Raw genomic sequence first — 14,440 nt, 5'->3', positions numbered from 1 at the left:
ATGTGGCCATGAGGCCGGAGAAGCGGTGCGTCGGTGCGCGCCCGGGATCCGAACCCGGGTTGCCAGTAGCGGAGCACGCACACTTAACCGCTAAGCCACAGGGCCGGCCCCCAAAAGGAGCTTTTAAACCACCTTCCTTCCCCTAGGCCAGACCAGGAGCCCATAAGTGGGAAAATTGTGTTTTCATTATGGACCCTTAGCCAGCTGGCCAAGATCTTAAGAGTTTAAGTTCATGGGAGCATGACCTATAATACCTTAATCCTGCCCTGAGGGCACAGTACACATTAAGCTAGCATCTCACCTGTTAGGTAAATCTCTCCTTGGGTGAGAAAGAGCCGGTTAAGGGTGGGAGGGAGGGCAAACGCTTTCTCTCCAATGTTTCTGAAAGGGCTGAACTTCCTGTTTTAATATTGAGAACATGAGGGAAAAATGATTCCCTTAAACTCAATACCCGGCATAAAGGCTGGCACAGAATTGGCATCCAGTAATGTGTGGTGAATGAATGAATGAGGACATAGAAATGAATATGACACAGTTCCAGCCGTTTAAGCACCCACAGATTGTAGGAAGCACAATCAAAGAAGGCTCCACAGGAGAGGTTGCATTTGAACTACGCCTTGAGTGGTAAAAAGCCGTCTTCAAACTGATAACCTAAACACTAAGGGGCCAGTGATTTATTGTAGCACCATTCCCATTCACCTCCCCTGCCCAAGAGCATGGTGTCACCAGGCCTGTGACACTCTCCTCTACCTCTGGCAGTTTTGTTTTTTTTTTAATTGTGGTAAAATATACATAACAAAACTCACCATTTTAAAGTGTACAGTTCTGTGGCATTAAGTACATTCACATTGTGGTGGTAACACCACCACCATCCATCTGCAGAACTTTTTCATCTTCTCAAACTGAAACTCTGTCCCCATTAAACAATAACTCCCCATTCCCCCTGCCACCGTCTCCGCACCCCACCCCCGCTCCTCCCAGCCCTTGGCCACCACTATTTTACTTCCTGTCTCTATGAAATTGACTCCTCCAGTTACCTCATATAAGTAGAATCAAACAGTATTTGTCTCTGGAAGTTTTTGACTGCCCTCAGCACTCCCTGGAGAGGGAACCAACTGGAGTAACTCATGAAGCCCTCATGCAGAGGCTCCTGGGCCTACACTGGTGATAGGAGAGTGTTGGTGAGAAGCCTGCCTTAGCCTCACAGTCCCTGTCCCTGTTACTGCCTGGCGAACAGGACCAAGTAGCCCCTTCCTCCTTTCTGTCACTGCCACACTCCTGAGAAATTCCCTAGCCTTTTGCTTTCAGCCACAGTATCCCTTCTGTCACTGCCCAGGACCTCAGGAAGTATGTGGAAGAGTCATTCTGTTTTTCTGTCCTTCCCTCAGGACTGGAGTTAAGCCTCCCTCAGGTTTGTTGTTTAAAAATAGCTCTTTATTTGTTCAATCATTCATACATTCAGTAAACATTTATTCCACAGTAATCCAAGAATAGTGGAAGTCTCTCTCTCCGAAGCTCCCAGAATGGTTTATTCAGCCCTGTATTGAGGATTACATTTAGCATATTTTATTATACGGTCAGTAGTTGGCTTTTCTGTCTTCTGTAAAACTAAGCTTCTTTTAGGCAAAAACTTCCCCTGCGTTGGGGGTCAGAGGAGGCTTCACAGAGAAGGTGACATTTGAAGTCAGCCTTGAATGGTGTTAGGTAGAGGTAGAGGGAAGGACATTCCAGGCAGGGAGGACAGCATGAGCAAAAATCACATAATATGAAAGTGCATAGTGGTGTGTGGGGGTGTGGTGAGAAGTAGAAGAGACTGAAAAGCTAGGCAGGGGCCAGATTGGGCAATGCCTTATGTGCCAGGCTAAGAAGTGCTGTGGGGAGCTATAGAAGGAATCTATCAGACTGTGGTTTTGAAAGATCACTCTGGCAGCCACAGTAGGTATGAGTAGGAAAAGAAAGCCTGGAGGCAAGGGGACTATTGAGCAAGAGATTGTTGCAATGACCCAAGTGAATGACAGAGGCCCATTTCACACCCATTGGGACAGCTAAAATCAAAAAGACAGATAATACTAAATGTTGGGAAGGATGTGGAGTAATTGGAGCCCTCATACATTGCTGTTGGGAATGTAAAATGGTGCCTCTACTTTGCTGTTGGGAATGTAAAATGGTGCATCTACTTTGGAAAACAGCCTGGAAGTACTTCAAAAAGCTAAACATAGCATTGCCATATGACACAACAGTTCTACTCCCAGGTATGTGCCCAAGGAAATTGAAAGCATTTGTCCACACAAAAACTTGTATACAGATGCTCATAGCAGTACTATTCATAATAGGTCCAAAGTGCAAAGAACCCCAATGTCCATCAGCTGATGAATGGATAAACAAACTGTATATACATACAATTGAAAACTATTTGGCTATAAAAAGTAATGAAGTACTGACATGCTACAACATGGATTAACCTTGAAAACATGCTAAGTGAAAGAAGCCAGACACAAAAGGCCACATATTAAATGATTTCATTTATGTGAAATGCCCAGAATAGGCAAATCCGTAGAGACAGAATGTAGTTAATGGTTGCCTAGGACTGGTGGGGGCAGGGTGGGGCAATAGAGAGTGACTGCTAATGAGTATGGGGTTTCTTTTTGGGATGATGAAAATATTCTGGAATTACAAAGGTGTACAACTCTGTGAATATACTAAAACTACTGAATTATACCTTTAAAAGGATGAATTTTATGGTTTGTGAATTATATCTCAATAAAGCTATTTTATTTCTTTTAATTAAAAAATTTTTTTTTATTGCAGTAACATTGGCTTATTAAAGCTGTTAATTTAAAAAATGGTATCATCAGGGACCGGCCCAGTGGCGCAGCGGTTAAGTATGCACGCTCCACTGTGGCGGCCCAGGGTTCGCAGGTTTGGATCCCGGGCGCACACTGATGCACTGCTTTGTCAAGCCATGCTGTGGCTTTATATGGCGTCCCATATAAAGTAAAGGAAGATGGGCACAGATGTTAGTCCAGGGCCAATCTTCCTCAGCAAAAAGAGGAGGATTGGCAACAGATGTTAGCTCAGGGCTAATCTTCCTCTCTCACACACAAAACAAATGGTATCAAAGGGAAAAAAATGACAATGAGGCCTAAGCTAGGGCACTGGGTGCTGGTCCTCCCTGACATCTCTGGGTCAAAGCAGTCACATGGCATCACAGACTGAATGCTGGCAGTGTGCAGAATCTTCAGCGGTCTGAGGTGGCCCAGTGCAATGCAATGGAAGGAGCACTGGTCAGAGTCACACAGATCTGCATTGTAGCCCTGCCCAGCTTCTAACTCTGAAGGAGTTTAGCAAGTCACTTCTTACTGATCCTCATTTTTTCTATCTGCAAAATAAAAGGAGTCTTTCAGCATTAAGCAATTTGGGCCTATGAGAACAGCCTCCATTCCCCCAGGAATAGAGCACAGCACAGAGAAGTGTTAGTTGAAGTGAGGATGGAGAGGCTGTCCAGGGTTCACTATGCTGGGTCACATGGGGGGAAGAGAGCAGGTCAGTGGCAGCAGAGGGGTCTGAGGAAGGGCACTGGTCACTGGAGTGATTTGGGTGCCATGGGAGTGGTGGGAAGAAGCTGAGGCTGACTTCCCGTCTGCTTAGTTCTCAGAGGGGCACAAGACTGTAAATCTCTGAATGTCTTCAGAGTAGAAATGAAGTGTTTGTTCTGAGTTTCTTTGGAGATGGAGACCTAGGCTGGTGGGTAGAGCTGCAGGAAGACAGGAGTGTTACGGCACAAAATTGGGATACTCCCCCTGCCCAATATGCATAAAAAGCCAATTATTGGGCCGGCCCCGTGGCTTAGCGGTTAAGTGCACGTGCTCCGCTGCTGGCAGCCTGGGTTCGGATCCCGGGCACGCACCAACGCACCGCTTGTCCGGCCATGCTGAGGCTGCGTCCGACATGCAGCAACTAGCAGGATGTGCAACTGTGACATACAACTATCTACTGGGGCTTTGGGGTAAAAAACAATAAATAAATAAAATTATTAAAAAAAAAAAAAGCCAATTATTATGGCATCAGCTTTTGAGAAAAGATAAGGCTTTATTGTGAGGTTGACCAGCAAGGAGACAGGAGGCAAAGCTCTCAAATCTGTCTCCCCGATTCAGGGTTTGGGGTAAAATTTAAGAGGTTAGGGAGAACAGGCTGGTATGCTGAAATGTGGTACCACAGAAACGCTAGTGGGGCAGGTTTCAATTGGAGGGCTTTAAACATTTATGGTAAGATGTGGAAGAGGCTTTAACACCAGATCTTCCTAGAGTGGACCCCTCGCTTCTGATAAGAGTCGGACTTTCAAGTTCCAGTTGTGTCCTGGTCCTTTGGCTCCTTGGTGGGGAGAATCTTTGATTCTGGTGTCATTTCAGGTCAAGATTTTCTCTTCTGTGCGTGCCCTGGCTACGTGACTTGCAAATTTTTGGCTTGGCCCTGAAAAACCTTCTGTTGATAAGATGGGGTCAGTGTGAACTGGTCTTAGAGGTTACAGGAGGAGGCCCTTTCTCATGGCCAGGACTGTGTTAACAGTAGAGTGGGCTGCCTTGGGAGGAATGGAGAGGAGTGTCTTGTGGCTGGGGGTTTCTAAGCAGAAACCAGGTGTCTCCAGCAAGCACTCCTGCTGGAGGGCTGGAAGGGTGTTGGTTTGTGTAACCCTTAAGGTTTCTTCCACTGCTGGGATTCTGTCTTGGGGAAGGGAATACTCATGAAACAGAGGTCCAGGAGTGCACTGTAGGATGATAGAGTCAAGTCAATGAGGTGAAGACAACTGGAAGTAGAATTAAAAATAGCAGTGTCAGCAAACATCATACAGTTTTTAGCACTTTTCAGTTTCCCAAGCCCTTTCATGCCTATGATTTCATGTGGTTCTCACATAAGCCAGCCCTATGAGATAGAAAACTGCAGCTCAGAGAGGTCATGTGACTGCAACAGTCACAGAACTTGTGAAGTGACCTTGGGTTAGACATAAAGGATTTGCTGGGAAGAGGTGGAGGAAGAGCAGAGCAAATGAAGTTCTCAAACCATTTCCCAGAGGTCCATTTCCTGGGCAGAGCTGGGAGGTAGTCCATTCTGTCAGGAGCACAAATAGCTCTGGGGATGTAATGAAAAAAACATCATATTGTCTAGAACTCCAGGAATCGTGTGTGATTAGAAGGAAATACTGCATAAAGTATTTGGGGCAGGGCCGGCCCCGTGGCTTAGCGGTTGAGTGCGCGCACTCCGCTGCTGGTGGCCCGGGTTCGGTTCCCGGCCGTGCACCGACGGACCGCTTCTCTGGCCATGCTGAGGCCACGTCCCACATACAGCAACTAGAAGGCTGTGCAACTATGACATACAACTATCTACTGGGGCTTCGGGGGGAAAAAAAAATTTAAAGTATTTGGGGCAGAGGTGAGACAAACCCTGATTGAGATTAGAGGGCTAATGAGGAGTGCTCTGGTCCCATACCCCACTATTTCCCAATTTGAAACTATTTGTGTAGTATACACAGAAATCAGATGAAGATCAAAACCTCCATTTTATTGGTAAGGCCATTGGGAGAAAATGGCTGTATATATGGCCACAGTGGCCTTCCAACAACCTCACCCCAGAATTAAATGTATTTAGCCAGTCACAGGAAAAGCTGGACAACCCTGGGACTTCATGCCCCAGCTCCTGGTAAGCCTACCCTTTGGCCAAGAGTAGACCAAAGCATACTCTGTAGACAGTGGGTTCAAATGAGAGTCTGCTGTAGAGGCTGAGCTGAGTGTGTTTCTCCTCTCAGAGTATCAGTTGGACTAGTCACTCCTCCTTCCATGGGGAGAAGTTGGTGGAGGGGAGAGGTGGGTGCTACTCTGGGAAAGGAAATGTGAGTTCAGGGGGATGCTCTTGGTGGTCCCTATCTCTGGAGGAGAGTGAGATTGCAGGGTTTTGGACTGGCTGAGAGGAGTGAGCTGAGTGAGGGGAGAGAAGCGCTTCCACAGGCTGCTTCTCCAGCCCTGCTGCCCCAGTGCTCAGCCACACTTTTAAGTATGCGTTAAACAGGTGTTAACAAGTATCAGGTTTGAAGAGGCACAGTGGCTTAGCCCGCTCAAAGCAGCTACATGTCTTCATTTGGCTCTGCACCTGGAAGTTCAGAATGAGGTTCTCTGGACTGGTTGGTTTTGCTTTCTATAATTTGCTAAGTAGGGTCAGATGGTTTTAGTGCTCTTTCAGGCTTACTTCTCTGATTCCAGTCCAGCTGCTACATCTGTGGGGAGCCTGAGCAGGGAAGAGACAGATATCCTTTGTGCTCAGACTTGGCTTTCTGATTGGGGTGGGATGGAATGTGTTGTTATCACATTGGAAATCAGTGAGCTAATTAGTTTTACAAGACTTGAGGTTTTGATCTCAAGGATCATTCCTAGAAGAGCAGATGTTGACGTCAGGTTAAGGTTCTAGGAGAGGGCCGGCCCCGTGGCTTAGCGGTTAAGTGCGCGCACTCCGCTACTGGCAGCCCGGGCCTGGATCCCGGGCGCGCACCGACGCACCGCTTCTCCGGCCATGCTGAGGCCGCATCCCACATACAGCAACTAGAAGGATGTGCAACTATGACATACAACTATCTACTGGGGCTTTGGGGAAAAAAAAAAAGGAGGAGGATTGGCAATAGATGTTAGCTCAGAGCCGGTCTTCCTCAGCAAAAAAAGAGGAGGATTGGCATGGATGACAGCTCAGGGCTGATCTTCCTCACCAAAAAAAAAAAAGGTTTCTAGGAGAGTAGGAGTGGGGAGGAAGGGGAGAGGACATTTACTGAGTGCCTACTCTGTGCAAGCACTTGACATACGTTATTTATTCATCATAACTTCTCTATAAGGTAGAAATTATCATCTCAGTTTTATAGACAAGGAAACAGAGTCCCAGAGATGTTGAGTAAGTTGTAGGGTCACACACTTTTAGGTCAGGATTCAAATCTAAGTCTTTTTGACTACAAAATCCATGTACTTTCAGTGTCCCAGGAAGTGCATCTTGTGAACAGGAGTCATTGTTACCTGAGTGGTAGTTTCCTGGCTTTTCTAGCACCCAGCGGCCCCAGCTCCTCACCCACCATCCAGGGGGGCCCTTGCTGGTTGTATGGGGTAATATGGGTACAGGGTCAGAGAGTGGCACTAGGGTCACAGCTCCTCACCGGGTGGGGAAGCCGGGACATGCTGGCCCATGGCTGTGTGGTCTTGGGTTCCTGGGAAGAAGCTGGAAATGCCCACTGGTTAAGTGTTAATTTTAGATTGGAGATGGAGAAAGACCACAAGGTCTAGGATTTGATTCTAGACCTGCCATCTACTAGCCAGGTGTCCTCAGGTCAAGTATTTTCTCTCTGGGCCTTAGTTTTCTCAGCTGTAGAATGAGGTGAGCAGATTAGCTCAACCACTTCAAGCTGAGTGCCCTGGAGGCCTTAGGGGTTCTGTGGAGGAGACTCAGGGGTTGTTAAAGAGGGGAAGTGTTTCCCCTGTTAGGCATTTCACTAAGATATTCACCATTTGAGTGTTTACTCTGTGTGGAGCACTGGCTAAACATTCTATATCCATTTCTCATCTAACCCTCTCAGCAACCCAGGTAATCTTTTTATCCCCACTCAGCAAGATTAAGCAACCTTGGCCAGGGTCACACAGATAGTAAGTGACTAAGCAAGGATTCAAACCCAAATCTGCTCCATACACTTAACCACCAGGTTGCTGCCTTCCAAAGAATAGCATGAGAAGAGCATAGGATTTTTCTGCCAGTTTGTTTTTACATTTAAAAAAATCAGTTAAAAGAAAAAAATCAGTTTTATTGAGCTATAACTTACATGAATTTTATTAAATTCACCGATTTTAAGTGTATAATTAAATGAGTTTTGACAAATATATACAGTTTTGTAAACACCACCACAATCATGATATATAGAACATTTCCATCACCCCAAAAAGTTCCCTTGTTCCCCTTTGTAGTCAGTCCCCTCTCCCCGTCCCCTTCCCTCAGCAAACACTGATGTGCTTTCTGTCACTATAGTTTTACCATTTCTAGAATTTCATATAAATGAACTCATACAATATGTGGTCTTGCATGTCTAGCTTCTTTCACTTAGCTTAATACTTTAATGAAATGCTTTATTGTTGTGTATATCAGTACTTCATTTCTTTTTATTGGTGAGTAGGAGTCCATTATATGGCTATACCACAATTTGTTTATCCATTCACCTATTGATAGATATTTGCGACATCCAGGTTTTGGCTATTATGAATAAAGTTGCTCTTAATACTGAAGTACAAGTTTTTGTGTGGATGTATGTTTTCATTTCTCTTAGGTAAATACCTAGGAGTGGGGGGCCGACCCCGTGGCTTAGTGGTTAAGTGCATGCGCTCCGGTGCTGGCGGCCCGGGTTCGGATCCTGGGCGCGCAACAACGCACCGCTTCTCAGGCCATGCTGGGCCCGTGTCCCACATACAGCAACTGGAAGGATGTGCACCTGTGACATGCAACTATCTACTGGGCTTTGGGGGAAAAAATAAATAAATAAAATTATAAAAAAAAAAAAAATACCTAGGAGTGGGATTGCTGGGTCAAATGACATATTAGTTTTCTATTACTGTGTAACAAGGTACCACAAACTTAATGGCTTAGCACAACACCCATTTATTTTTTTTATTTATTTATTTTTTAAATATTTATTTATTTATTGTGTGTGTGTAAGGAAGATCAGCCCTGAGCTAACATCTGTGCCAATCCTCCTCTTTTTGCTGAGGAAGACTAGCCCTGAGCTAACATCCATGCCCATCTTCCTCCACTTTATATGGGACGCCGCCACAGCATGGTCTGACAAGCTGTGTGTCGGTGCGCGCCTGGGATCTGAACCCAGGCCGCCAGCAGCGGAGCACGCGCACTTAACCGCTATGCCAAGGGGCCAGCCCCCACAACACCCATTTATTATCTCACAATTCTCCATATCAGAAGTCTGGGTGGGCTGGACCAGGTTCTTCACTTAGGGTCTCACAAGGCTGTAATCAAGGTGTTGGCTAGGCTAGGTGCTTATCTGGACATCTGGGAAAGAATCAGCTTCCTCCTCAGGGGCCTCTTTTCAGCTCTTTAAGGTTGCCCACATTCTTTTTCACATGGGCCCTTCCATCTTCAAATCAGCAATGCACTTTGAGTCCTTCTCACACTTCCAGTCTCAATGGTTCTTCTGCCTCCAGCCAGAGAAAACTCTGCTTTTAAAGGGCTGGTGTGATTATATTGGGGCCACTCAAAACAGTCTCCTTTTTGCCATAAAATGTAACATAATCACAGGAGTAACATCTGGGAGCAAAGGTCATGGGACCATCTTAAAATTCTGCCTATCACATATGGTAAGTATGTTTAACTTTATAAGAAACCATCAAACTATTTTCCAAAGTTGTTACACCATTTTACCTTCCCATCAGAAGTATATGAGAGTTCCAGTTGCTCAACATTCTGGCCAACACTTGGTATTCTCAGATTTTTTAATTTTAGCTATTGGTGGGTGTGTAGTGGTATTTCATGGTGGTTTTAATTTGCATTTTCCTAATGACTGATAATAATGAGATCTTTTGATATGCTTATTAGAGCATAACATTTTGTTCAGTGAAAGGCTCTGCTGCTTTAAAAAAAGGTTGAAATCCACTGGCTCAGATAAACTGTGAGGCTCTTACAGAGTCTGTAATCCCTGAAACTCTTAGTGGGGCCCAGGGCTCGTCTCTTTTTCTGAAACAAAGCAGGTAGGTAAATCACTAGTATAAGCACTGTGCTCTGTGTGTGGGTGAGAGATGAAACCAACAAACGTTTCTTGATTAAATACTGGGCCACAATCTCAAATCCAAAATTCTAAAATCCAAATTATTCTGAAAACCAAATGTTTTTTCTTGGTTGGCAGCAAAACTCATTGGTAGCAAAATCTAACATGAACTTTTGTGGGTTTTGTTTGTTTGTTTGCAGAAGGACCCTCTGTTGTCCCATGCCTGTGTTGGCTGCCTGGAGGCCTTGCTTGACTACCTGCATGCCCGGAGCCCAGATGTCGGTAGAAAGCCTCTCCATTTTCTGATGTTCCCATGGGGGAGATTGGAGGGGGCCAGCCCCTGCCACCCGCCTGCTCCAGAGTCCCATCCCCTGTTCTGTGATTCACACTCATTTTGTTCAGTTCTTTTAACAACACTGCAAGGGCACTGTCATGCCCATTATACAGATGAGGAACTAAGGTTCACAAAGGTCAAGTAACTTGCCCAGCCAAGGTCACAAAGCTCTTAAGTGCCAGAGCCCTTCTTGTTGCCTGCTTCCCACAATAGTGGGATATGTCGTCTCCCTGAGCCAGGCAGCATAGATGGATAGAAGCCCAAAGAAAGAAACCTCCTGGGGTCAGCTTGTCCAATGCCCTGCCTCTAGCTGAGCAGCCCCTTTTTGAGCCAATAGGAGAAAATCCTCTTTAGCAATGTCCCAAGGCCTTTGGAAAAACAGCATTAACAACCCACGGTGACTGATGTTTCCCGTAGCACTCCATGTGGCCTCCCAGCCCTGGAATCGATTTTTGCTGTTTACCCTCCTGGATGCTGGAGAGAATTCCTTCCTTAGACCTGAGATCCTGAGGCTCATGACTCTGGTAAGCACAGAAAGGATGGTCTTGTGGTCTGAAGAATGTCATGAGGGCCGGCCCCGTTGCTTAGTGGTTAAGTGTGCGTGCTCCACTGCTGGCGGCCCGGGTTCGGATCCCGGGCGCGCACCGACGCACTGCTTCTCCAGCCATGCTGAGGCTGCGTCCCACATACAGCAACTAGAAGGAAGTGCAGCTATGACATACAACTATCTAACTATCTACTGGGACTTTGGGGGAAAAAATAAATAAAATTATTAAAAAAAAAAAAATGTCATGAGCTAGGTGGTCCTGAGGAGGCCAGGGACACCTTACTTTAGCTAACCCTAATCCTCAAAGAAGGTAGAGAGGCTGGGCAGGCCTTTACTCTACAAGAGGCCTGCTCAGAGAGTTTCTCTAATGCCCACATCTTGCCTCAGAAGACCTGGACACTCTCTTTCATTCACTCACTCATGAAACATTGACCAGGGCTGCCTACTATATGCCAGATCCTATGCTAGGTACCAAAGATGTCGATGAACCAAATGCTTTGCCTTTAAGGGGCCCTCAGTCTAGAGAAGATAGACAAGGAAACTAATAGTTAAAATATGATGTTATTAGTGGTAGAGTACAGTAGAAGACATGCTAAGTGCTTGGCACGCAGTTAGTGCCCATTAAATAAACAACAAAGCAGTGAGCCTGTGAATGATAGTCAAGTGGATCAATGAATTAATCAGTGGTTGGTGTGGGAACACTGAGAAAAGAGTAATTGCTTCTGCCAGAGCTGGGAGGGAGAAGTGAATGAGAATGTAATAAGCACTCAATTAATGCCTGTATTTCTTTAATAAAATGAAAGAACATTAGCAGTGAAGGTAACATTTTAGCTGAGGCTTGCAGGATTAATAGGCAGAAAAGGAAACATATTCCACGTAGTGAAGTGAGAATAGCTGGTACACAAGTACATGGTGGTGTGTTTGTGTAACCACACATAGTCCATTTTGGCCATGAGTGTGAGATGCATGGCCAAGGGGTGGTGGGCAGGTGGTGGTGGTGGTGGGAACTGAAGGGGTCAGCAGGGCCAGCTCTCTCAGGGTCTCCCAGTCTGCCTCATTTATCCCACTCTCCATGACACAACCCCACTCCTACCCACCAACTCTGAGCTCCTCGAAGGTAGGGTTTTGTGGACTTCAGATCTCTGTCCCAGGCCCAGTGCTGAGCACAGCAGAAGCACAGGAAATGACTATGACTGAAGGAGATGCCAAATCACTGCATGTCTGGGGCTTCTCTTCTTGGGCCAGTTTGTGCGGTTCCGGAGCAGCAGCGTCCTCTCTCATGACGAGGTGGGTCATGTTTTGCAAGGCGCGGCTTTGGCTGACCTCTCTGCCCTCTCGAACACCACCCTCCAGGCTCTGCGTGACTTCTTCCTGCAGGTGGGTCAGAAGGGGATGCTGTGTAGCCACTGTGAGGTAGACCCTCCATGCCATCTTCCCTGTGGAGGGTGGGAGCTCTGGCCACAGCAGCCAGTGGGAGGTCAGGCGTGCAGCGGGTGGAGGGTAGAGAGGGCCTGTATGGAGTGGGCACTGAGAAGGCCTGTCTTCCTTGCCCTCTTCTCCCCTCAGGTCCAGAGCATGGGTCTCCTGGCTGATCACAGCACAGCCGAGACCCTGCAGGCCTCCTTGGAGGACCTTTTTCCCAGGGCCTCCTTGGCCCAGCCACCCCTGCAGGACATGCTGTATCCTTTCTTGCATCTGGGAGCTTTGGCCTGGGCAAGGTCACCTAGGCTATAGGAGGCTGTGGCATCATGCTTCAGGACAGAGAGATGTACTGTCTACAGCCTTGTCTTCTAAAGCAAGCAGGGGTCGGTGAGAATAATTAACAGTGATAGCAATGACAATGACTTGTTCTGTTTATTAAGTTCCTACCAAGGGCCAGTCACATTACATGCACTGTAGCTAATCCTCACAGAGCTAGGAGTGTTAATGTAGTTGTAACTTAGACCACGGAGGTCAAATGATGTGCCCAGGATCACACAGTGATACCATCAGGATTGGACCCCAGATTTGCCTGTCTCCAAAGCGACATCACCAAACTCAGGAAGGAGTTCGTCCTTCCCCAAGAGCTTTGGACAAAGTTGCCCAACTCCACTTGGCACAGCTGCTTCCCTCAGCCCAACATAGTGGGTGCTAGGTGACTGGCACGTCCCTGAGAAAGCCTGGGGTTGTAGGCAGTGGTCAGAGGCCCTCTGGGGGGTTGTTGTGCTCCAGAGACACTTTGGTGTGGAAGTGTGTGTGTATGGGGGTGCTTCTTCTTCACGCCTACCAGCTGCCTCCCTGGCTCTCCTCCTTCTCCCTCCCTTGGAACAGTTCTCTGTTGTATAGCAACTACCTAGCCCAGGTGTTCAAGTCCCAGTTTTAGAATCCCTCCCACTATTCTTAGGGGCACCTCGGTTCTTGTCTGACCGTTTTTGCCCTTTTTGGGTTCTGGAAGTGTGGTTCTCCCATGGTTGGCCCCACTTCTCTGCTGTTCTCCTCTCATGTTTTGCTGCCAGCTGCCTGGGAGGGGTGGCTGTATCCCTGTCCCACATCAGAGACTGACCCTCAGGACTTGAAGGCCCAGAAACAGAGAGAACTGAGACCTAGAGAAGACAAAGCCAGGGCACAATAGTTTGGGGAAATGGATGACAACTGCAGCCATTCATCTGGAGTCATTTACTCCCTTGCTGAAATGGAATCAGGAAATAAAATGATGCACTTACATGCCTGTGTGGGGCTCTCCAAAAACATTTCACTCTCAACTTACCTTGGCTTCTCCAGCTGGTTCCTCAGCCAGGATGGATGGCCTCCTCAGGGGGAGAGGGGACGGATTTGTTCTGGTAACACATAAGGAGCACCAGCGCCAGCTGGTTGCCTCAGTTGTACCCAGAAAACACCAGCCAGGCCATCCTTGGGGCTGCAAGGGCAGAGAAAGGCCATGTGTTTGGTGCTGCTGTGATCCAAGTGCTCTGAGAGGCACTTTCCCTGCTGCCTCACCTCACGGGAAGGTGGAGAGAGGTACAATTTCCAGGCAAGGAAGCTGAGCAGGTCATCCCTCTCAGCCTTCCTGTCTGAGCGAAACTGTCCCAGCTTAGACCTTCCCTGGCTCCTGGCCCTCCTCGGAGCTTGTATTTGTTTACCCACGTGTGCGGTTCTTTTAATTTCTCCGCTCCACAGCTGCCCGCTCCTGTCCTAGCTCAGCCCACGTGGGCCTCTAGGTCCTTTCCCGCCCGCCTGCCGAGGGCCCCGGTGCCGTAACTGGCTACCACCCTTCCTCCCCAGGCCTGGCCGTACTGGCCCTGCACAAACCTGGGCTGAACGCCGTCCTAATGAACGGACGGGGAAGCTCCCGACTAACTTCCTTTAGAACTTGGTGGACCGGGGGCAAGCAGGGGATACGCCAACTCTGCACTGCAGGTTACTTAAAAAAAAAAAAAAAGTGCTTGTCACGACCCACTAAACTCATCTTGCCAACTGCAGTTTAAACAATACTGCCAACTCGCGAAACAATTTCGGGGAGGGCGCGTGGAAGGCCGCCCGGCCGGGGTCAGGGCCCCAGTTTGCTAACGCGCCCTTGAGGTGGCCAAAGACCCCAGGCAGACTGAACTCCAATCGACCTTAATAGAGCGCCCGGGCGCAGGGCGGGCGGGACTAGCCTCCCGGGAAGCCTGTACCCGACTCGTGCGGAGCCTGGCGGGCGGGGTCGGAAGTGAGGTCAGCGGAGCTGCAGTCGCGGCCCGCGCTCATTGGCCGGGAGCGGCGCGGTGGGAGGGGCGGCGCTCGGCAGTCCCCGAGC

At 47.8% G+C, this 14,440-nt stretch overlaps 1 protein-coding gene and 1 long non-coding RNA gene across 2 annotated transcripts in view; one reads left to right on the top strand and one right to left on the bottom strand.

Moving 5' to 3' along the window:
* MEI1 (meiotic double-stranded break formation protein 1) overlaps nt 1–13,410 on the top strand; it is a 76,322-nt gene extending 62,912 nt beyond the window's left edge. The window contains exons 27-31 of the mRNA XM_004437916.3: nt 9,985–10,066; nt 10,536–10,642; nt 11,911–12,042; nt 12,232–12,344; nt 13,161–13,410. Coding sequence (XP_004437973.1) covers nt 9,985–10,066; nt 10,536–10,642; nt 11,911–12,042; nt 12,232–12,344; nt 13,161–13,206 — 480 coding nt within the window. The 3' untranslated portion in view covers nt 13,207–13,410. The remainder of the gene's footprint in view (nt 1–9,984; nt 10,067–10,535; nt 10,643–11,910; nt 12,043–12,231; nt 12,345–13,160) is intronic.
* On the bottom strand, nt 11,428–14,300 carry LOC147913713 (uncharacterized). The gene is made up of 3 exons (XR_015556350.1): nt 13,954–14,300; nt 13,412–13,561; nt 11,428–12,036 (listed from the first exon to the last, which is right to left on the bottom strand). It is a non-coding gene; the product is annotated as an uncharacterized LOC147913713 (long non-coding RNA).
* Nucleotides 14,301–14,440: the final 140 nt, after the last annotated feature.

The sequence above is a fragment of the Ceratotherium simum genome, chromosome 25 (assembly GCF_057802395.1).
Source record: "Ceratotherium simum simum isolate JZ-2026a chromosome 25, ASM5780239v1, whole genome shotgun sequence".
NCBI classification, from domain to species: Eukaryota; Metazoa; Chordata; class Mammalia; order Perissodactyla; family Rhinocerotidae; genus Ceratotherium; species Ceratotherium simum.
Note: the sequence above shows the minus strand (reverse complement) of the source record. Positions and strands in the feature narration are given on the sequence as shown.